The 21847-nt window shown below is 35.9% G+C and overlaps 1 protein-coding gene across 7 annotated transcripts; it reads left to right on the forward strand.

The window, feature by feature from the left end:
• The first annotated feature begins 1257 nt into the window (after positions 1-1257).
• Positions 1258-20672, forward strand: LOC107797814 (uncharacterized). 7 transcript variants are annotated; one of them, XM_075241205.1, is made up of 17 exons: positions 1258-1723; positions 2592-3763; positions 3870-4048; positions 4562-4764; positions 5008-5076; positions 5828-5900; positions 6883-7039; positions 7119-7410; positions 7526-7640; positions 7783-7946; positions 8158-8232; positions 8346-8526; positions 8671-8774; positions 9208-9272; positions 9622-9673; positions 9777-9804; positions 20524-20672. In XM_075241205.1, exons 1-14 carry the CDS (start codon positions 1382-1384, stop codon positions 9253-9255), a joined length of 3174 nt encoding a protein of 1057 aa, XP_075097306.1. In that variant the 5' UTR covers positions 1258-1381; the 3' UTR covers positions 9256-9272; positions 9622-9673; positions 9777-9804; positions 20524-20672. The 7 variants fall into 7 exon arrangements, with proteins under 7 accessions (XP_075097306.1, XP_075097305.1, XP_075097304.1 ...); XM_075241204.1 differs by lacking the exon at positions 20524-20672 and adding an exon at positions 18965-19431; XM_075241203.1 differs by lacking the exon at positions 20524-20672 and adding an exon at positions 9900-9995.
• The last annotated feature ends 1175 nt before the right edge of the window (positions 20673-21847 follow it).

A 21847-nucleotide genomic window follows, 5' to 3' on the forward strand; every position in this document is an offset into this window, starting at 1 on the left:
TAATGATGGGAACGTCGTAATGAAAACTGTCACTTCGTGATTGATGTAAGCCGTAGAAGAGCCTTAAAAGGCGCTGAAGGGTTGCAGAATCAATCAAAAGTCACCACGTGTCAAATGCATTAAATGGAAGTGACATGCGAAGCGTCAATTCTGGAGAAGGTATAATGATATGTAGAATGGCGGCAAAAAATCCCGCTTTAATGAGATCCACTTTCCAAATATTCAATTGATGAATAAATGGTAAGTGGAGGGAACTATATATTGGGAAAAATCAAGTTAACATTTGGAATTAATTATGTGTTGATATGTCAAGACACATGGATCAATGAAAGAATGACAGCTAGCAAAGAGTATTCAAAAATACACGAGCCTTAATAGGCACGGGCAAAGATTCGAGAAAACAAAAAGGAGCGGTTACTCGGATCTCTTGGTAATTTGAATAGACATCGGGGGAATGAACCTAGATAGCAAAAAGTACAGATACATATTATCTGTAATTAATGAGCATCAACGATGGAAAACGTTATAGAATCTTCACGAAACAGTTACGATTGCCAATTATAACGTTACATTAATGTCATTAATTGCTCATAATGGCTCTATTATGAGAGGAAAGAAACATAGTACTTAGAAATAGCTATAAAAGGAGAAGAATAACATTTGTAACGGACACATGATATTATTGGAATACACTAATTTACTTTGCTTTGCTTACTTTGCTACCTTTCGATTTAATTCTTCCTTTTCATTACTTAGTCATTTCCTTATTTGATTATCAGTAACCTGAGTTCTTCTAAAATTAAGCTTTGACCGAAATTCTTATTTTCTGGTTAAACAATTAGCATGGTTAAACACAAAATTATCCTTAAAATCTCTTAAAGCTAAAGAATATGGATATCATTTGTGTAAACAACTAATTTTCTTAAAGATTATGCAATGCATTTTAATTTTTAATAAATCATACCAAACAGTAGATAAGAAAAAGTCTCTACAATACTAATTCATGCATTACTAATACACATTATTCAATACTATTCTTATACACCCTACCAAACAATCCCTAAGTCTGCCCCTGCTTAACGTGGGTTCGCTATGGCGAAAAGAATCTACTCTCCCCCATCTGTTCAAATTTCAGAAAAATCAACAAACTTTAGGGGTCTATGTATAATTTACTAAACTTCAGTGACCAATTAGTATTCTTTCCCTTATTTCCAAATTACTCCCTTCGCTCCCCTCTCTCTATAACTCTATCAACATCATCAATCATCAAATCTCAATCGGATCTTTCACGACCCGAATAATTTCAACTCTCGTTCGAACAAAAACCTAACCCTAATTCATTAATATTCCAATTGAAAAATCATTCCTTTCACCATCCGCCATGGCCAGCGATTCCAATGAACCTTCATGTCGCAAGCACCGTCGATCTTCTCCCTCTGATGAAGACGGCACAGAAGAACCAATCAAACGCCGTAAGCACCGCCACCACCGTCACCACCGCCACCACCGCCACCACAGCAAAAAACACGAAGAGAAATCCGATTCGAAACCCGATAAGGTAACGGGTAAACCGAATGATGAAATAGAGGAAGTACCTCAACAAGTTGGCACTGTTATTGGCGTTTCTACTTTAGGGCTCGATTATGATATGGAGGAAGGTGAAATTATTGAGGACGATGTGGCTGCTGCTGCTGCAGTTGGTGATGGTGATGAATTGGACATGGTCTGTTCAGATTTCATTCAGCTCTTATTTCTCTTATATATTTCGTGTTTAGCTTTTTTTCTTCCAGGGCCTGTTTGATTGCTGTTATGATTGACAGTGCAATTTATTTTAGTTTCAAAAAAATTACTAAAATTGTTTTCGGTTTGGTTTAAGTTATATACACCGACAATGCAGTTAATTTTTACAGCACCAATTTAACTTCACATGTACATGTTATAACAGATTACTTATCAATTATTGTACACTACCAATTACTGTTATATTAAATAGAGTTACCTGCAATTGTTTTAAGTTTTAAGTTATTTGATTGCTTAAAATTTTTAAGCTGTCACAATCAGCCACTTGAAAGGTAGCTGCAGGTAACTCTCTTTAATACTAGCATTGATTTGTAACCTATAATAAATGGTAAGTAACCTGCTATAACAGGTTACATTGATGGTGTTAAGAAATCATCACACTGTCGTGTATATAACTTACATCCTTTTTCTTGTAAGTAGGGAAGAACTAATGTTTTTAAATGCAATATTTGAACTTTACGTAACCAAAAAGAAAGAGGTCCCATGCTTGGATTTTTATGATTTTCAGTGTCAAAGATGTGCTAAATTTAATATTTGTTTCAACTGTTTGATTAATAAGTATGTTGCACAAAATAGACATGAGAATTATGTATTCCATACAGAGCTTTGAACTTCATTATTACATTGTTGGGGGCAAAGTTACTCTAGGCGTTTCCTGATGACTGAGGGCTTTCTTTTTATTAGTAAGAAACTTTCTAGTGATTGTTAAAAGTTTATTCTTTTTTTTTTTTAATGGTAAAATGTTGTAAACCGTATTTTATCATTTAATTCTGCCCACATTTCTTGTTTAGGAATTGCATGAAGCTCAACGACAGGGACCTGCAGTGGAAAAAGTTGACCGGAATTCCACTGCTTCAGGACGGCATGATGAGCAAAGGAAAAGTAAAAAGGCTGATAATTCTAGAGAAAGAAAGTCTAGTGACAAGCATTTTGTGAATGGTAGTTGCATAGATGAATTTCATAAATTGGACTCTAAACCACAAAAGGAAGATATTTATGCTGGTGAAGAAGGTAGAAAACAAAAGAGCTACGATGATGATGAGAGCCATTTACAGGATGAAAGAAAATCTTTGACTCCTGAAAGTTCTGGAAAGAGGCATAGATCTGTTGGGGTATCATCTTCTCATGATGAGCACCTTGAAGACAGACATGTTACGAAGTTATCCAAGTCACCTGATAGGTTTAGAGGAAGATCGCGATCCAAAAGCGTATTGGAGGAGTCTTTCCTCGTACCGAAGTCCCGCGAGAAAGATGATGCATATGAGAAGGAAAGCAGATATAGAAGTAACTTCGATGATGAAAAAAATGGACGCAACAAGGACTATCGACATGGGAGCCGAGAGTCTTCAAGGGATGTGGAGAAGGAGCATAATTCTAGTTGCAACAGACACTCTAGGGACAGGTATTATAGCAGGGATAGTGTAGACAGGTATCGGGAGAGTAGCATCGAGAATGAAAGGGATAGATTGAGAGAGAAAGACAGGGAGCGCGAGTTGGCTAGAGAAAGGGACAGAGAAAGGGGAAGGGAAAGAGATAAGGAGATGGAGAAGGAAAGGGAGAGGGAGAGGGACAGAGAGAGGGAAAGAGAGAAAGCTCGAGATAGGGAAAGGGAGAGGGATAGAGAACGGGAATATGAGAGGGGAAGGGAGAGGGAGAGGGAGAGGGAGAGGGAGAGGGAGAGAGATAGAGATAGAGATAGAGATAATTTCAGAGAGAGGGAGGAGAGAGAAAGGAGGAACAGGGATAGGGAAAGCAGAGGACGAAGTAGGGAGGCAGATAGAGATAAATATAGTGATAAGTCTAGCAGGCACCGGAGATATGATGACCTTGATGATGGTTTTGCCTATAATAGACGTAATAGACATAATGAGATTGACAATCAGAGAGAAAGGAGGAGCGATCACGCAAAAAATGAAAATGCAAAGCAAAAAGCTGTAGAGGCAGACAGTGAGAAATCAAAAAGGTATTGTTAATTTTTAACTAGGTACTTTTGGTATTCAGAAACTCATCAGCGGAGTTGATTTCCTTAATGCATGGTTTTTATTTTTCTCATTTTTGCTGTATTGCAGAGATGAAGTTGAACAGGAGGACTATCAGGAAAAAATTGCTTTCCAGCTTGCTGAACAGGAAGACGAAGAAGAACTTGAAAGAATTAAGGAGGAGAGCAGAAGGCGCAGGCAAGCTATTCTTGATAAATATAAGAATCAGCAGTCCCAGAAGGAGCCAATTACTCAATCTGGGGACGTAGGTATAACTTCTTCGAGTTAAGATCTCCTCGTATATTTGTGACCATTCTCAAAAAAAAAAAAGAAGCATCTCCTGATATTGTGTTCTATTATGTTTTACTGTATTTCATGTTTCAACCTTGGCCTGATCTAGAGCTCTACGGAACAACTAAGGTCTTTGGTTGATTCCTTTTTTTTGACTTTGTTTTTACCTTCAGGTTTACTGTCTGTTATGCATGCATATGAGCTTTGAATGTCTAATTTTGCTAATTAATTGCCCTTTTTGCTGAGTTTAAGTGCCAAGTTACTGCTTCTTTAATGAGTTTAATTTTGGATTTGAACTCTTAATATGCATGTTATGGAACTTAGGATGTTTAGTTGGATTCTGTCGCAACTCATGTTTTATGAAGCTTCGCATTGCACCTCAGGCCATCCTGATCTATATGCTGAGATTTTATATGTTGACTCTCTGCAAGTTTCTCTTTGCTGGATTGAATTTCTGGTCTTAATTATGTTTTCTTATTTGTTGACATTAGCTGAGCTTCTTATGGATCAGTCTACTCAGAAGCCTGCAGCTGGAGATAATGCCATAACAGTGTCATTTGATGGTCAAACCAATGGTACAGATGTCCATGTTGATGAGCCAGCGTTTTCTGTTGGGAAATCACCTCTACAAGCTGGTCATATTGCTGACGAGCAGGCTTCTGGAGCTGGTGGATTGGGACAGGGTACACCAAAGGTGTGTTCACAAGAAATTGAGATTTAAATTGGGTTTTCCTTTTTTGTGGTACTCATTCTCCTTATTTCTCTTTCAACACTATTTTGTCGGAGCTCTTAAGTCATGTTGCTTTTGTGTTAGGGTTTTGCTTTAGAATTAGTCGACGAAGTATTTTGCCTTCTGGTTTTGCTTTTTGCTCCTTTAGTCCATTTCTTAAATGCTGGCTTTATCTGATAATTGACTTCCGCTTACTATACTTTGCAGAGTGAGAGGTCAGCAGACATGTTTTGTGACGATATATTTGGAGAATCACCTGCTGGCATCAGGAAAATGGTCAGTCTGTCTTTGAAACATTTTGTTTTAGAAACATGTCTGATTTTGGGTTGCTCATTCTTGGATCTTTAGCTTGTGTTGACTTTTAATGTCTAGAGATTCTAGGCACTAGAAGTATTCATACTGTTGTGAAATCCAAAGTAGCACTTGTTATCTTGGCCATCTCACTGATTTCTTGTGCCTCTTGATTGTATTCATGGGATTATGTGCTGGTATTGTTCTCTCTTTGTCTGTTAGGATATATTGTTGGGGTTCTCTATTAGAGGAATGGTGTTTAGTTTTTCGAATTCGAACAAACGGTGAGGTGTGAGCATCCCTTTCTTTCCTGCTGACCCCAAAGTGACAAAATGGGGAACCATTTTGGAAATGATGACTACGAAATAGCTTTCACTTTATTATGTTTCTAGCTGAGACTTGAGAGTTGCTCCTTCTGTCCATACTGTGGGGGAGTGTATGTGTTTATTTTAGCTGTGGAAGACTTTGTAATACATTCAGTTTAAAGTGTGATGTCTAATAATAGTCTATTGTTTGTACTCTGGATTCTATAAGTTTCTCTACTTGCTCCATGCTGCCCAAACAATTACAGAACTGCGGCCAACAAGAGAGTGGAAAAGAGGATTGTTTTCTTTCTTTGTTACTCGTACTGAAACTGTGGGAAACTTGTGTACTGTGCTTATGTGAAGTCCTTTCCTTGTCTATGTAAGAAGTACATGGATTTCATGTTTCTCTGGTTTTGTCTGTCGTCTTTCAGGGCAAAGGAGATGGCGTGGCAGTTCAGCGCAGTGGCCTTCATGATAACTGGGATGATCCGGAAGGGTATTATAGTAAGTATCTCATCTCACTTGTTACCTGGATCCTTGATATTTTAGCTTTTACTTCAGAGCATGCTGGCGCTACTACATTGATACGTGCCACCATATTCCTTGATATTTGATCATGATAGTCTCCTTCTACATGTTAATTGTTATTTGAAGATGCTTGATAAATTTTGAGTAACGTCTGATCAATTCTCTGTTTACTTCTGTTGATTAATCATAATACTGCGTTTATTCAGGTCCACAGACACAAAGTACTTACGGAAAAAATGTCCTCTCCTGTTTTATATTTCAAGTTGAGATTTTTTTTTCTAGTTGATATTATGCCTCCCATCATCCGCGGAGTTCCCTATTTTCTATGTGACTTAGTATTCTGATAGTCATGGCATGAAGGGACAGAATTTAAGTTTGTAGATGGATGTAGATAATATGGGAATTTTGTCACTGTGCTTTAATTTCTTCACTTTTTTGTTTAAGGATGGTGACCAAACTAAATGGTCTCCTCTTTATTGGGACTAAGAACCATGCAACACTGACCAAAATAAGATGTTATTAGGGTCTAAGGGGATTGGGTTTCAACCAACAATTTCTCGGAAGTATATTTTAAAAAATTAATTAAAATATCATAATTGGGAAAAGAATGTGTAAAGAATAGAGTAGATAGTACGAGAGTATTTATACTTTAAATTAATTTTAAAAATAATAAAATAAATAATTTTACACAAAAATAGTAATGATAAATTTAAACAATGAAAGAATTCTGTGCAAATAGATTAAAGTATAGTTTGAGGCGATAAAAATATTTTGAGTTTGAGTTGATCCAGATAATGTCTTCGACATAATCTTTTGGGGCTTATACTTGTGTATTCGAGAAATAGGTGATTGAAACCCGATCCACTTAGATTCTAATAACATCTTATTTTGATATTTTTCTTGGTGGCTGAAAACTGTTGTCTTAGTTGATGTCTCATGTCTTCTTGTTTGCTTGCAGGTTATCGGTTCGGAGAAATTCTTGATGACCGTTATGAGATTGTTGCTGCTCATGGTAAAGGAGTCTTTTCTACTGTTGTTCGTGCTAAAGATCTCAAGGCTAGGCCTGGTGACCCTGAGGAAGTAGCAATAAAAATGATACGCAATAATGAAACAATGTAAGCTTTTTTATTTCCCCATTTCGTGCTATCCTTGCTTGTTCTGGTGGCCTAATCGTGCTGTTTTCGTCCTTGTTAGGTATAAAGCTGGTATGGAAGAGTTGATCATTTTGAAGAAGCTAGTTGGTGCAGATCCTGAAGACAAGCGCCATTGTGTTCGTTTTATTTCTACCTTCAAGTACCGGAATCATCTCTGTTTAGTTTTTGAGTCTCTACATATGAATCTCCGTGAGGTTCTGAAGAAGTTTGGGCGTAACATTGGACTCCATCTCACTGCTGTTAGGGCGTTTTCGAAGCAACTCTTCATTGCTTTGAAGCATCTAAAAAATTGTGGCGTGCTTCACTGTGACATTAAACCCGACAACATGTTGGTAAGTGGGATGGTTTGAGTATTCTCCCACTTCACATCTGCTGAGAGTAGCTTTCTTTACCTTGCTTCCCTTTATCTGTATATGTATTTTGACTTTTCTGTATTTACTTGTTTAGGTAAATGAATCGAAAAAAGTGTTGAAGCTTTGTGACTTTGGTAATGCTATGTTTGCTGGCAAAAACGAAATTACTCCATACCTCGTGAGCCGTTTTTATCGTGCCCCAGAGATCAGTAAGCATCAATTCTCATGATTTGCTTTTCTTTTGGGACTTCCCTTTCACTTTGTTTTTTGTTCAAAGCTCGAACGTGATCCTATGTAGTTCTGTGAATTGTGGTTTTGTTTGATTAAGTTCTGTATTATGTTTTGTTGCAGTTCTTGGCTTGTCGTACGATCATCCAATGGATATATGGTCAGTTGGATGCTGTTTGTTTGAGCTTTATGCTGGGAAAGTCTTATTTCCAGGCGCAACTAATAATGACATGCTTCGTCTTCATATGGAATTGAAAGGTCCATTTCCGAAGAAGATGCTTAGAAAGGTTTGTCTTAGACATTCTCTATATTACCCTAATCTAGTTAGAAATTTTTATGATTTGAAGTTATAAGCCTGGTTATTAGTTGCTGTGGACAATTCTGCTAAGGTGATTGCATTAGGTGCTGCTTTTTTTTAGTTTTTGCACCTTTCTGAATAATTGACATGATATAGTCAATAGAGAAACATTAATTCTCTTTGTTCTTCGTTTATTTCAGGGTGCATTTACAGATCAACATTTTGACCAAGATCTCAATTTTCTTGCCACCGAAGAGGATCCTGTTACAAAGAAGGTTATTTCTTGTAGGCTTTGGCCTGTCTTGTCATTCCTCGATAAACTAACCATTGATAGTCATTAATGATAACTTGCTGTATATTAATTTGGTTGCAATTGTATGCTTCACAGGCTATAAGGAAGCTGATTGTCAACATCAAGCCAAAAGATATCAGTTCAATAATTTCAGGTTCTCCGGGTGAAGACCCGAAGATGTTAGCTCAGTTTAAGGATCTTATGGAGAGAATCTTCGTATTAGACCCAGACAAGAGAATAACTGTTTCCCAGGCATTGAGCCACCCATTCATCACGGGCAAGTGAATGAAAACGATGATTTTCTGCTAGCGACATACGGTTGCACTAGATGCTACTGCATTATGATCATATGATCTTAAGTTTATATTCAGTTCTCTAATCAATGGGCCTTATCTGTTTTTATCTACTATCTTGAGTTAAGTGCATTGGAGCTTGGCATGGTTGAAGTTGCAGAGAAGATTGTTGACCGTGGATGATCTATATCTTGGCAGTTCATTCTTTCAGTGGAATGTTTTCTTTTCTATCGTAAGATAACTTGCCAAAGGCGTTTTTCCCTTCTGTACTAATTCTTGATGGTGACATTATAAAGATCTTCATAGATTTTTTAAAAGTTATCATGTCTCAAGTTGTACTTTGGGCTCGAGTCCTGAGAGCGGAGAGTAACGTGCGCCAAATTAGATATTGACAGAAGCATGGTTATTCATATGTCTCTGTAAATAAACCTTTTAAATATCTGTTTACCCTGAATTGTTGATGGCGGTCTATCTTTTCTCTTTTTGTCCCTTTCTGTACTTTTAGTTTTCTTGACCTCTTGTCTTCCAATCTGATTTAACTGTTTATTTTGTGGAACTTTACATAGTTTTCAGGCCTTCATCTTAATTGAATATCTTGTCTCTTCATTTTACATACTGTTCAGAATCCTTGGGTCCTGGAAAGTCTAATTTACTTTTTCCTTCAGGATATCTACCAGGGCTTTGAGGCAAGATTCAGTGATTTAGATGCTTAAAAGGCACCCTGGCGAAGGTACCTTGGTTTGTTTGTTAGGAATTACTGTGACACGCTTAAAATGTTATGGCTGTTCTCAATTCCTCTAACATCAGCCATAATTTTTGTTTCTCCTTTGTGTTACTTTTTAATTTTCTTTTGACAAGTTCTGTTTCCTGAACTTTGATTTGGTCTTTCCTGAAAAACTGCATGCCTGAGGGTGGCTTGTTAATGAGCCTCCTTAGGCTAGAATAGTGATTCTATCAAGAGCTAGAGTATTTCTTCTATTTGGAGTCATTGTTGTTTCTTCTATTTTTCATTTCTTTGTACAAAAACACTTTCTAATGAAGTTGCATTGCATCTGATTCATGGTATGGTCATCCTGGAGCATTGTATGACTGGAGATGATCAGATGCAGCCTTGAAGTGAGAGTTGTTTCAGTGAGTTGTTAATTTTATTTTCTTGCTGTTTGTTCATTAAGAATAATATATTCTAGACCCCGTTGAGATGTGTGGTATTGATATGGCTTTTTGTCTTTGCTAGGGTGTGATTTCATGCATCTGCAATTCTAGTAAGTATCCTTGAATTTTATTACATCTCTGGTGTAATATTTGGGTATCTTTTGAAAACCTGATACTTTTTTTCTTCAATGTTTTGCATTCGAAGTTTGCTAGTCATCAATGGAAATGATGACCTACATGGAGCACTCTGATTCAAATTCTTTATTGGTTTTGCTAATAAAATTGGCCATTTTGGATGAAATCTATCTCAAATTTCAATTGTCCCTTTTCCAAACACTTTAATTCCCGAGCCAGATTTTTTGTTATGAAAACAGACATCTGTCTAGCTTGCATTGGAATTTGATATTGTTGTAGCTTACAGTGTAATTCTTAGTGTCATGTTTGGTTATGCGAATGTATTTACACACTTATTTTTATTTTAAAATAAGAGTTAATTATCAAAATGGTACACAAATATTTTTCTTATGAACACATAAATAAGTTTTAATGTATGACTAGTATATGTATACAAGAACTATTAGATATTATTTATTCAAAATAAATATTCATTTTTATAACAATATATTAAAATAATTATAATTTGTAACTTATATCTTAAATAATAATCGATATCTTCCAAACTAATAGTACTTTAACTTGAATGAATTAATAAAATTTGAATAGCGGGTTTATACGTTTTACCAACTTATGTGAATATAATAATGAAATTCATGATATGATGTAGTTTTCAAATTCAAAATTATATAGATATGAGTTTAGAAAGTATTTTTCTATAATAAACATATATAGTAATTGATGGAAAACAAAACTAGTAATTAGATGAAATATGAAGATTATCTTTACACGTCTAGTTGGAAGATATATAAAAAATTTAGTTTAGACCTTTTGATAAAGCATAATATTTATTAATAAAAAGTTAAAAGAATAATAAATAATAATTAGTAAGTAATAAATAAATCTCCCAAAAGTGAAAAATCTTGTTTGACTAGTCTTAAAGTTAGTTTAATTTAGGGGTGGGCATAAAATCCGAAAAATCGAATTCCAAACCGGACCGAATTAATTCGGTATTTCGGTTTCGGTTTTTTCGGTATTTCGGTCTACTTCGGTATTTCGGTACGGTCCTCGGTATTAAAATTTTAAAATTTCGATATACCGAATTTTTTAAGTTATTTTTTTACTGCCCAGCCCCAGCGCCCAAGCCCAAACATTTTTTGATTTAATTCCTAGCCCAACTGCCCAAGCCCAAACATTTCGTTCTTCAACATTTTCATCTTCGCCGACATTCGAAGATGAAGTTTAACATTGCAAATCCAACAACTGGTTGCCAGAAGAAGCTTGCAGAGAATGTTGCTAATGTTCTCATCTGATTGAGCTCCGACAGTTTTAACTCCATGTCGTGTTCGCCTTTTAACTCATTTCAATTTTATAATTAAAAAATTAAAAAAGATATAAATTAAAGTAGGAATTTTGCGGACAAATAATCCAATCCGGGTAGATATAAGGAAATGCCAGAATCTGATACTTTGGTCATAAGTTTATTTAGCGATTATTAAACCGAAACCGTACCGAAACCATACCGAACCAAAATAAAAAATACCGAACCGTATCGAAATAATTTGGTACGGTATTTGGTATACACAATTGATAAATCGAATACCGAACCGAAATTGTTAAATACCGAACCGAAATACCGAATGCCCACCCCTAGTTTAATTTATGTCACCAAATGCATAATTATATCACGTTTCGAACTCAAACATGATCCCAATGTGTAAAAGGTAAAGGCATATTCCACGCGGCTATGTTTTATAGGAAGTTAAACTTAAAAAAGAAAAAGAAATAAGTGGCATGGAGTTAGCAGCTACATTCACATTTTTTGAGATAGAAATGTGAGGGGGAAAGAAATGGAAGAGAAAGAGTCGTCCTTTTTTAGTCTTTTTGAAAGAGAAGTGATAATAATTTAAAATATCATATACCACCATTCTCCCCTTGAGAATTAGAGAGTGTAATTACTCTCTCAATGACTTTGTTCGACAAACATGCAAAATGTGTAATTACACCGTATTACACCCAAATCCAATTGCAAGATGACTTTCCAAGCCCTAGGTGATCTTTTTTCCATCTGTAGAAGCTTTGGTGGACAGAGTTGCCCCCGACCTTGCTAGTGGAAGGTAGGATTTATTCGGTGGAATAGCAGAACTACGCACAAGCTGGGCTAGTTACCACCGTCATAAAAAAGTAGGGAGAAGTGTTATCACTGTTTATTTTGTTGGATGTCCTGTAAACTAACTTCTGTAGCAAGTTACCCTTCATATTTTTGGTAGGTAGCTCGTTCATCTTTCTCCATTGGAAGTAACGACACCTCAAACAAGTGTAAATGATGAAAAACATGTCTACCCACACGTGGAGAAAATAGAGCGAGCGAGGGAGTGGAGAAGAGGGTTGGTGCACGTGTTTTAGGTGGCCATAAGGATATGACCGCGGAAAATATTTGATTTCTCGATAAGATTAAGAATCTTCTCCGGTATGCATTGCATTTTTCTTCAATCTACAACAAGGACCATTTGACAAGCTTCCCATGTTCTTTTCCACCTTCTTCAAGTAACAATTGACAAGCTTTACATGTTGTTCTTTATCCATCTTTCAAACCAATGTCTTGCTCCCTGGCCAAGCCTTTTCGGCTCTCTCTATCCATTTTGGTAACGATTTGACTTGATTATTCACAATGTTGTCAAAGGCCCTGAAGCGAGGCTCAAAACATGTTGAGCGCTTCGCCCCTCTTTGTGGGCGCTTTAGTGTCGCATCAAGGCTCTAAGGCATACTTTTCCTTGCCAATGAGTGTAATCCTGAAAATGCGACATTAAATAATTGATATTTCGCTTTATCGTAAAAAAAAATCAATTTCTTTGTCCATATATTTGTTTTTAATGCTTATAATTATTAGTCTTGGACTACATATCCATATTAATACTTTTTCTCCAACTGCACCTTTTTTCATTAAAACCCACGCTTTAGTTGCGCTTTGCGCTTAAAGCCCCAACGGACCTTAGAGCTTTTTTGCGCTCTTCGCCTTTGATTACACTGATTATTCATGAAAAGCTCTAACTCGTGCAATTTTTTATTTATTGGATCTATCCATCTCTCTCGAAAATGAGACGAATATGTGATGCATAGCCAAGAGTCTTAACCTCTCAACGTTGACTACTATTCGACCAATCTTTGTCTCTCATGCTAGAAAATTCAGCATTCACGTTCAATATCATTGTCTTTAACCTATCAGCGGTTGACTACTATTTGACTAGCAATCTCTGTGTCTCATGCTAGCAAATTCAGCGTCCAAGTTCAGTATCATATTTTTAAGTTTATGGTATATTCACTTTGTCACTGGCGATCGCTCTCGTTATTTGTCAATATTGCATGTTGTGGGTTTCTATTTTTGTAGTTTTATTATTGCAAAGAAATTTTGCAATTCGAAGCATTCTATCTTTTCTAATCATTTTCCTATGTTTCTCGCCAAGTTGCTCTAACATGTCATTTAGGTGTCGTACCCATGTCGACACGACGCTGGTATGGGTGTGCGTATGGATCTGTGTCGGATCTGGTCAAACAATTTTGGGTACTTTGACCACGAATGGAAAAATTCGAGATGAAATACAATTTGATTCTCTAAATCACAACCAAAACTTGGTTAGATTTGAAGAATTATCTAGGAAATCGATCTTTTACTTATCTACAACTTGAAAATAAAAAAGAAATTCACACTTTACAAGCTATACATAAGTACTGCACAAAATTTCTCATAATTTAGAGATATTTTTATATTTTTGAATTATTTGTAGCCGGATCCCCGCACCCATATCCTTACTAGGATCCTTATCCCCAAATCTAAAATTTACATTTAGAAGGATCGGACATCTAGATTTGCACCTGTGTCAGACACTCGCACCCGTGTTCGAGCAATTTATGTTTCTCGTAACTACAAATTCTTTTATTTATTTTTTATTAGGTGTTTTATGTTTGTCGTTGGATCTAGTGCGGTGTTGGAGTATTTGTTGTGCGGGACAAGAGGCATTAAATTGTTTATTTGGGTTAAGACTAAAATATAAGGTGTCTTTCAAATTGTTTTGAATATTAAAAAATTGTGAACAAATATAATTATCCCTCATTTGTTGTGTAAGGGTTTCCAATGGAGTTTATAATGCCCTAGCCACTCTCCCCATAGTCTTAAGTTTCGGGTTGGATGCTTCGTATCCTAGTGGTTCTCTAAGGTTTCCTAGAAGAGTTTATAATATCCAGAGTTTATAAGGTTTCCCACTCATTACTTAAAGGTTTTGGGTTGCATACTCAGATTGGTATCAACCTGTTTCCCCAATTTTGTTTCTATGCTATCCATTTGCCATGGGCTTCGCTCGTTTTCTCAATTCATCTCATTGTGCCAGTATTTTGCTGTAAGATTACAATGTAGTTTGTTGAGCATGCTCACTCTTGAGTTTATCGAGTCTACTCTCTCGTTAACTTTTAGTGCATTCTCGCATGCTCTCTACCACGTCCATTCTATAGTCTCCTAAAAATATAGATCAAAACAAAAAGAAAACAAAAAGTGAAACATATTTAAATATTCACGTTTGAACTTTAGAATTGGATAACACATACGTAAGGGTCTTAAGGTATGCTTGTCCCTTATTGGTTGTGTAAGTCTTACCAAAGATGTCTACAATGTCTTGGGTAATTCCACCTGTTGCCCTTGGTCTTGGGTTTGGATGCTCATTTTCTTTCACTAGGTTTGAAAACTAAACTTTGGTATGTCTGTTGTCACAACTGCAATTTTGTAATATTCATTCGCTTTTGGCTTCTCTTTTAGTTTTACCTTATTGAGCCATTAGCTTTGCTGCAACCCATCTTAATTCTTTGTTTACCCAATGTTGGGACTCTATGTTGTCTGCGTCCCACATGTATAGTACCGAGCGTATGAAGAGGAGGAGTTGTTAAGTATCCCACATAGCAATGAGTTGTCTCTTTATATGGTCTCAGATAATTTTCACGGTAGCCGTTATCTTTTTGGGTTGAGTTAGGTCTAAGGCACATTTTCTTTACACGTTATTAGAACCAAACTTTGGTAAGTTTGGTTTTACAACCACAATTTTCTACTATCCGTTTGTTTTGGGCTTCTCTCTTGTTCTCAGTCTAGCCGATTGAGCCACTATCTTTGCTCTAAGCTCATTCTGTTGAGCATACTGTTTCCCCCAACTTCAAGCCCGTTCTTTAGTCTGCTGTTTCTTCCTCTTAGCTACATTTTTCAGTCTTCTAAAAAGGGTGCAAACAGGAAAAAAAGAAAAAAGAAAAAAAAGAGATCGTTAGAAATCCATGTGTAAACGATAAACCCCCGGTGTTGAAGGATATGCTTTCCTTATTGGTTGTGTGAGGGTTTCCAAAAGTTGTTTATAATGTTTTGGCCACTCCACCCGTAGGTTTAAGATTTTGGTTTTAATGTGCAAATTCCTTAACAAAAATAATGCAATTAAATATTTTATGGCATCCCTATGATGTTACTTCTTCAATGGCGAGTCACTTGAACTTGATTTGACTATTGAACCAATGATCCTTGATCAACTCCCCAGTTTGAATTTTTAAGAGAATGCTCTACTTTTCTACTCAAAGTATGGGTTGTGGAATGTTCTAGGAAAAAATTTAATGAGCTTTCTAACACCTAGATTTCATGATCAAAGAAAGGCACTAATGTAGAAACTTTAAATAAATATGTAATGCAAAAAAAAAGTTTTTTTTAATGCAACGACATACCCAGTGTAATTCTACAAGTGGAGTTAAGGAGGGTAGAAAGTACGCAACCTTACCCCTACTGTGTAGGTAGAGAGATTGTTTTCAGTAAGACCATCGGCTCAAAGCAAGCATGCATTATCACAACAGTATAAAGAAAAGATATGCAGTAGTGAAAAAGTCAAAAGACACAATAATGACGACATGATAATAGTAAAATCGAAACTCAACATCGTCAGATAATAACAGAAATCTAACAATATGTAAATATGAGAATAACACTACCACTACTGGGGTGAAAGGAAAGAGGCTAGACTCCCTACTGCCCTTCTACCCTGATTCTTGACCTCCACTCACCTATCAAGGGTCATGTCCTCGGTAAGCTGAAGATGCGTCATGTCTTGCCTAATCACCTTTCCCGGTACTTTTTCGTCCTACCTTTGCCTCTCTCCAGGCCCACTACAGTCAATCTCACATCTCCTCGCTGGGGCACCCAGACATCTCCCCTTCACATGTCCCAATCATCTCAACCTCGCTTCCCGCATCTTGTCCACCACGGAAGCGACACCTATCTTGCCCCGAATAACTTTATTTCTAACCATATCCCTTTTAGTATGTGCACACATCCATCTTAGCATCGTCGTCTCTGCCTCTTTCATCTTCTGGACATGCGAGTTCTTGATAGGCCAACAATCTGCCCCATACAACATAGTCGGTTTAACTCCCACTCCGTAGAACTTACATTTAAGTCTCGGTGGAACGTTCTTATCATACAAGACACCAGATGTTAGCCTCCATTTAATCCACCACGCACCAATTCGATGTGTTACATCCTTGTCGATCTCCCCGTTACCTTGTATTATTGATCCAAGGCACTTGAAATTTCTTCTCTTGGACTGATTTGTGAATTCAACCTCACTTCCATGCCAACCTTCTGAATCACGTCGCTGAACTTGCACTCCAAATATTCTATTTTATTCCTACTCAACCTGAAGCCTTTAGACTCTAGAGTCAGCCTCCAAACCTCCAGGCTAGCTCTTGTGTTTACTCTAGCTCTAGTGTTTACTCTATTTCACATCTCGTTAATCGGTATTATGTCATTTGCAAACAACATGTACCATGGAACCTTCCTTTGAAATTAAAATGTCAATCGAGTTCAAAAACTGTTCTGGTTCATTTAGATGTGCATATATAGTTTTAAGTGGCTAATTTTGTCTTATTAAGTTTCTATTTCTTATTCCTAATCAGTAAAAAGCTTATTTTATAACGTCTTTTAAGAATAATAAAACATTTTAAAAACTAAATTTGTTGTCATGATGTCCCCAAAGAGAGCCCATGAACGATCAGACATATGCCTTAGCACTTTGGTGCTTACATTGGAGTGCTGCCTAAAAGTGAAGTGCTCAACTTAGGTTTCAACTATATTTAGGGTCAAGTATGCCTCAAGCAAGCCTTCAATGATAAGTTGCTCTTGCATGTGCTCAACTGCTCATTCACCTCCCTTCCTAAATAATGAAACTATTTTAAAGCATAGTTAGATCTCAATTTTCATCGGATATGTGTGCGCATTGTTAATCGTGTCAATCACCCTTTGAGGAAAAAGGAAAAAAAGTGACATTTGCATTGGTTGGATGTCACTGATTGGTCTACATTGCTTAGTTGTTGTATTGAAGGTAAAATAAAAGAGATTTACGTTCTCTGGCTAGTTATTTGAGGAACCAAAAGATTGATGTGGTTGTGAAGGTGTACATTGTCCTCTCTAAGTGGAAGAAAAAAAAAATCCTTCCTCTTTGATTTTACACCCTTTTACTCCATACAAGAGTAAAGACCTGTCGCTCGTAGTGTTTGCTTTATACACATTAAGCAAATTAAGCTTGGAAATTACTAGTATGCTGATTGTTGTGTTGGGGTTTGGTATCTAGAGTGTACTCTTTACACCGTAACACCTAGTATCCTTTTTGTCAGTTTTCATTCAGAAAACACAAGAAGCTGGCCCGTAGGTTTGAGGTAGCATCCATAAAACATAAAATTGGGGATATTGTGGTAATTCAGTTATTTTCATCGAAGTTATAACACAAGTTTTGGCATTTTCGATTTTAAAAAAAAGTGTGCCCCATTTAGGTGGACCATTAACTCCAAATGCATAACTTGACTTGATTTTAGCCAACTTTTTTGAGCTTACTTTAGATGCCAGGAGGAATCACTTAAAATGACTCGCTTGGAACACTCCCTTGGTTGAATGACCCCCATTTTAGTGGGTTGCTTCTCTCATTATCATCTTTGACGAACCACTAACATACCTGTTTCTCTGTCTTAGCTGAGCTACTCGAATTGGTTTGTTGAACTGCTAGCATTCCCTTTATGGCCTCTCAATCTCTGTTTGTTTTCCTTCTACTTTTTCTTATCTGTCTCTAGCTTGGTTAGGAGTTGAAATTTGAGTACTTTGTTTCTGGTGAATTTTCAATTGGTTTTATGTTTCTTTGTTGTTCTTCAAAATTCTTTTCATCATTTTAAAAATAAATTCAGAATCCATTGAAACCTGTGGATGTAGTGTCCATTAAATCCAGATTTTAATCCGTAAGTTCCATTTCTTTGGACTCAACCAATGTGGATTTAATATAGCATTCCTAATATATATTAAAATCAAACTTAAAAATGTGTGATAGTTGACATTACAAATCACTTTTATTGTATTTGGAAGACCAGCCTCTAGAGCGAGGGTTGGTGGTGTTTTGAGTTTTATTTCTGTGTGTGTGTGTGGGGGGGGGGGGGGGTGAAGAGAGGAACATTTAACACGTTAATATTGTCAATGATGATCTGAACTAATAAGCTAAGAAACTGAAATCTTTTCAGAAAAGGCTCAGAAATATGTCGTGAAATGTACTAGAGTTTGGGCCTTCATTGAAATCCATTTAATTGTTGCCCTGCTGAATGTGCACAAGGATGCATAGGCCGAAAACATATAGGCAAGCCCTTATGGTCCTTTTTTTTAATAGAGATGAAGCCCTTATGGTGTTTCAATTCATGGATTAGGGCTCAGATGCATGTTTGAATTGCTGCCTTGTGTTTTGAAGGGAAGAATTTGCTGATTCTCTCATCTTTTTTTTTTTTTTTTTTTTTGTTGTTGTTGTGAAGTAAAGTGTTTCTTTCAAGTATTTTGGGATTTTTATTATTTTGCTTTGCTCTATCCGCTTTTGTTGTTTAATATTCGTCAGCACCATTCGCTGTACCAATCAGTCTTAGGAAACTTTTGATCGCTTGTCTTCTGTGTGTTTTCATCTTGTTGTATGTGCGCTAATTAGTCCAGCTAGGATCTATATTTTGTTTCTTAATCACTCTGATAATTTTGTACTAGTGTCTTGTTGGCTAGAGCATTCATTCTTGTCAGTAATACACATTTCATTTCGTTTGTGTTGTCGGGTTATGGCGGTTTAGTATTGGGATGATCGTCTCGTTGTGGAACTTGTTAACCGACGTTGTAGATTGTCGAATGATTGCATTGTGACTTGATTCCTTGCACAAACCGTGGATTCAGTTCATATGCTAGTTATGGTCCTTATGAATAATAATGCTTCATGATTTAGCTATCTTAAGTTCCTTTGGAGTTGGAGAAAGTAGTCTGTATTGGTTTGCTTGAACTGGTGCTCCAGTTGCATGCTGCTCTAATGCTGAAGTATTCCTGCGTTTACCTTCGGAGTGTTGGCTCTAACGTTTGCCGGGCCTTTGTCGTGCAATTATCAGTTAAGCAAGCTTTATCTTTAGGGCTGTGACTCTGTCTACTTCGATTCTTCTAGTGACTTATGTTGATGTTCGCACTTAATATATATCAGTTAAACAGATTTATTCACAAAAACGTTTTCATGTATCCCTTTCTCTGATAATGTGAGTTCACGTTTCTCTTAGTTGGAAATTGCAGAATCTCATTGGACATTCAGATTAAAAGAATTAAATCCTACATCAATACAAAGGGGGTTACATTAATTATTTTCGCATATTTGTACCTCTAGTAGGAGATCGATAACATATACATCGTGTACTTATCTTTTTGTTTTGCAATTCTTGGATTATTACATTATAATTTTGAAATTTTAACATATAGGAAAGATATAGCAGAAGAAGATGCACAAGAAATAACATTTGCTATGCCAATGACGCCAATGATATTGAATGAATGGTATCGAATAACTCAATCCATTTTTAACGCACTTAGACTTGCATCAATTTTGACACTTAAAAATATATATTGCTCTATTGGCAAGGCTTGGCATTTGCCAATATATCGAGAAGATGAGGTGAGGTATCAGTAGCATCAATAGCAAAGAGGTTGGATATTAGTTATTCGAGTGGAATTATTAAACTGAACTTAGTCAGTCATGAATTGTAACGCACTGTCATGAGTTGCAAACCAATACCTGTCCAACTCTGGCTAGGAACACATAAATATATAATGGTGGCTGCAACGTCAAATGTAGTCAAGATTTGAAGGCTATGGATTAGAAATTTTAGTTTTTTCAAAATTGGGTTTTATATTAATACTTTATATATTTTTAACAGATTTCTTGTGACTAATACATTATTGCCGAACCCGTAACTGTAGCTCCATCCGTGGCTGCGACTAACTGGTATATCTCAAGATATTCTATCAACGATGAAAAGTATAATTAAGAGATATTAGGAAGCTAAATATCATTATAGAGAAAGCATTGTAGGCTTCAATTTCTTTGAATGAGGGGAACTCCACTGGCTGCCTCTTCTTTTTTCTTCCCTCTTCTTTTTTCTTCCCTTTTTAATTCCTCTTACTGATCCACGAAGAGTAGTTTGGAGAATCTTTAAACTTGCCCTCTGGAATTTATTATTCCTCTCATGAAAAAGCTTTTTATTATTTCTCTCATGAAAAAGCTTTTTTTGTAATATTAATCTAGGATTACCTAATTGATATTCCATGAATGTCTGAACCTTCTGTGGTAACCTTTGGTTTAATTTCATATTTTTAGGTACAATTCTTAGTCAACTTGCTCAACGGTCCCACAATGGACTACTTGGTTAATGTTGAGAGTTACAGGATGTTTAATTATTAGACTTATAAGAAGGTAAGAAGTTTCCAGGAAATGTAGTATTCCAAACTAATAAAAGATCTTCTGTATATCATCATGTTTGGTAACATGTTCACGTCCAAATAGGACTCAAATCCCTTAGTATTGCTAGTTGTTTGCGCACTCATACATAATCTTTGAGACTTTGTATTCAAGTGTTTGACATAATGGTTAATGGAGTAGATTAAGAACGGAGCGGATTCAGGATTTGAAGTTTTATAGGCTTTGAATCTGCCATCAAACTTATAATTCGTTTTAGTTACTAGATTCAAACTTAAATATTTATACATATTTAATGAATTTTCTAAGACAAATAGAGAGTTTAAGCAAAATTTATTGAGTTCATTCGAACGCATAACGAATATTGTGGCTTCGTGCATGGCTAAGAACCATGAGGTCTCAGATTTAAATTTCAAGTGGAGGAGAAATGGTAGATAGAATCGTGTTTGAACGATTAATCATGTCTTCGGTATGTTAGAGAACAATCTCCCCAGCAAAAAGTCCAATGATAATGAAAAAGAATTCTTTTATGGAAGTATCAAGAAGATATGAAATTTTTTAGAAAAGCAAAAGAGCCTGAAGTTTATGCAAGGACCAGAAGTTGGAATTCTAAGATCAATGAAAGGGTAAGGTCAAGAATCTATAAATGCAATAACGTAAAGAGAATGTTATTCATTAGAATTTTGCTCAACCAAAATCAAATTAAATTTAAGAAGTTTTGACAAAACTTTCTGGTTTGATTTTTGGATCCAAAGCATTTCTTATGCTTTTAGAAGTCAAATAAAGAATTGTGAAAAATTGTACTCTTCACGTTATTTGTTTTGGAATATACCTGAATTTTTTTTTGAAACGCTTGTACACTTATAATATATACAAAAGATTTAGTATCTTATATATACGGACATTATAACAAGTTTTTACAGCATTTAGAGGAATTTTACTTGCCATAGCAGGTTAGTTTCTTCATTTTTCATGTTATAAATTTTACATATAATAATGGATTACTTGTAACTATTTTTTAAGTGGTGTGATAGTGTTAAAAAATTTAAACACTATTAGTGTACAGTTAAAAATACTTTAAAAGATTTAAGAAGAAATGATATTGTATAGCCACTGTAAAAATAATAGCAGAAAATGTATAAATTTATATATTTTTGTATATATATACATTTTGTATGTTGTATACAAAAATTATACAAGTTTTATATACTTTTTTGGCTACCAT

The sequence above is a fragment of the Nicotiana tabacum genome, chromosome 20, assembly GCF_000715075.1.
Source record: "Nicotiana tabacum cultivar K326 chromosome 20, ASM71507v2, whole genome shotgun sequence".
NCBI classification, from domain to species: domain Eukaryota; kingdom Viridiplantae; phylum Streptophyta; class Magnoliopsida; order Solanales; family Solanaceae; genus Nicotiana; species Nicotiana tabacum.

What these genes read in the sequence shown, in the direction of transcription:
- LOC107797814 (XM_075241205.1), top strand. Translation starts at nt 1,382, where the DNA reads ATGGCCAGCGATTCCAATGAACCTTCATGTCGCAAGCACCGTCGATCT. An exon ending in TACTCAATCTGGGGACGTAG is followed by an intron (nt 4,049 to 4,561) that starts GTATAACTTCTT and finishes TGTTGACATTAG; the next exon opens with CTGAGCTTCTTATGGATCAG. An exon ending in CGAAGAAGATGCTTAGAAAG is followed by an intron (nt 7,947 to 8,157) that starts GTTTGTCTTAGA and finishes CGTTTATTTCAG; the next exon opens with GGTGCATTTACAGATCAACA.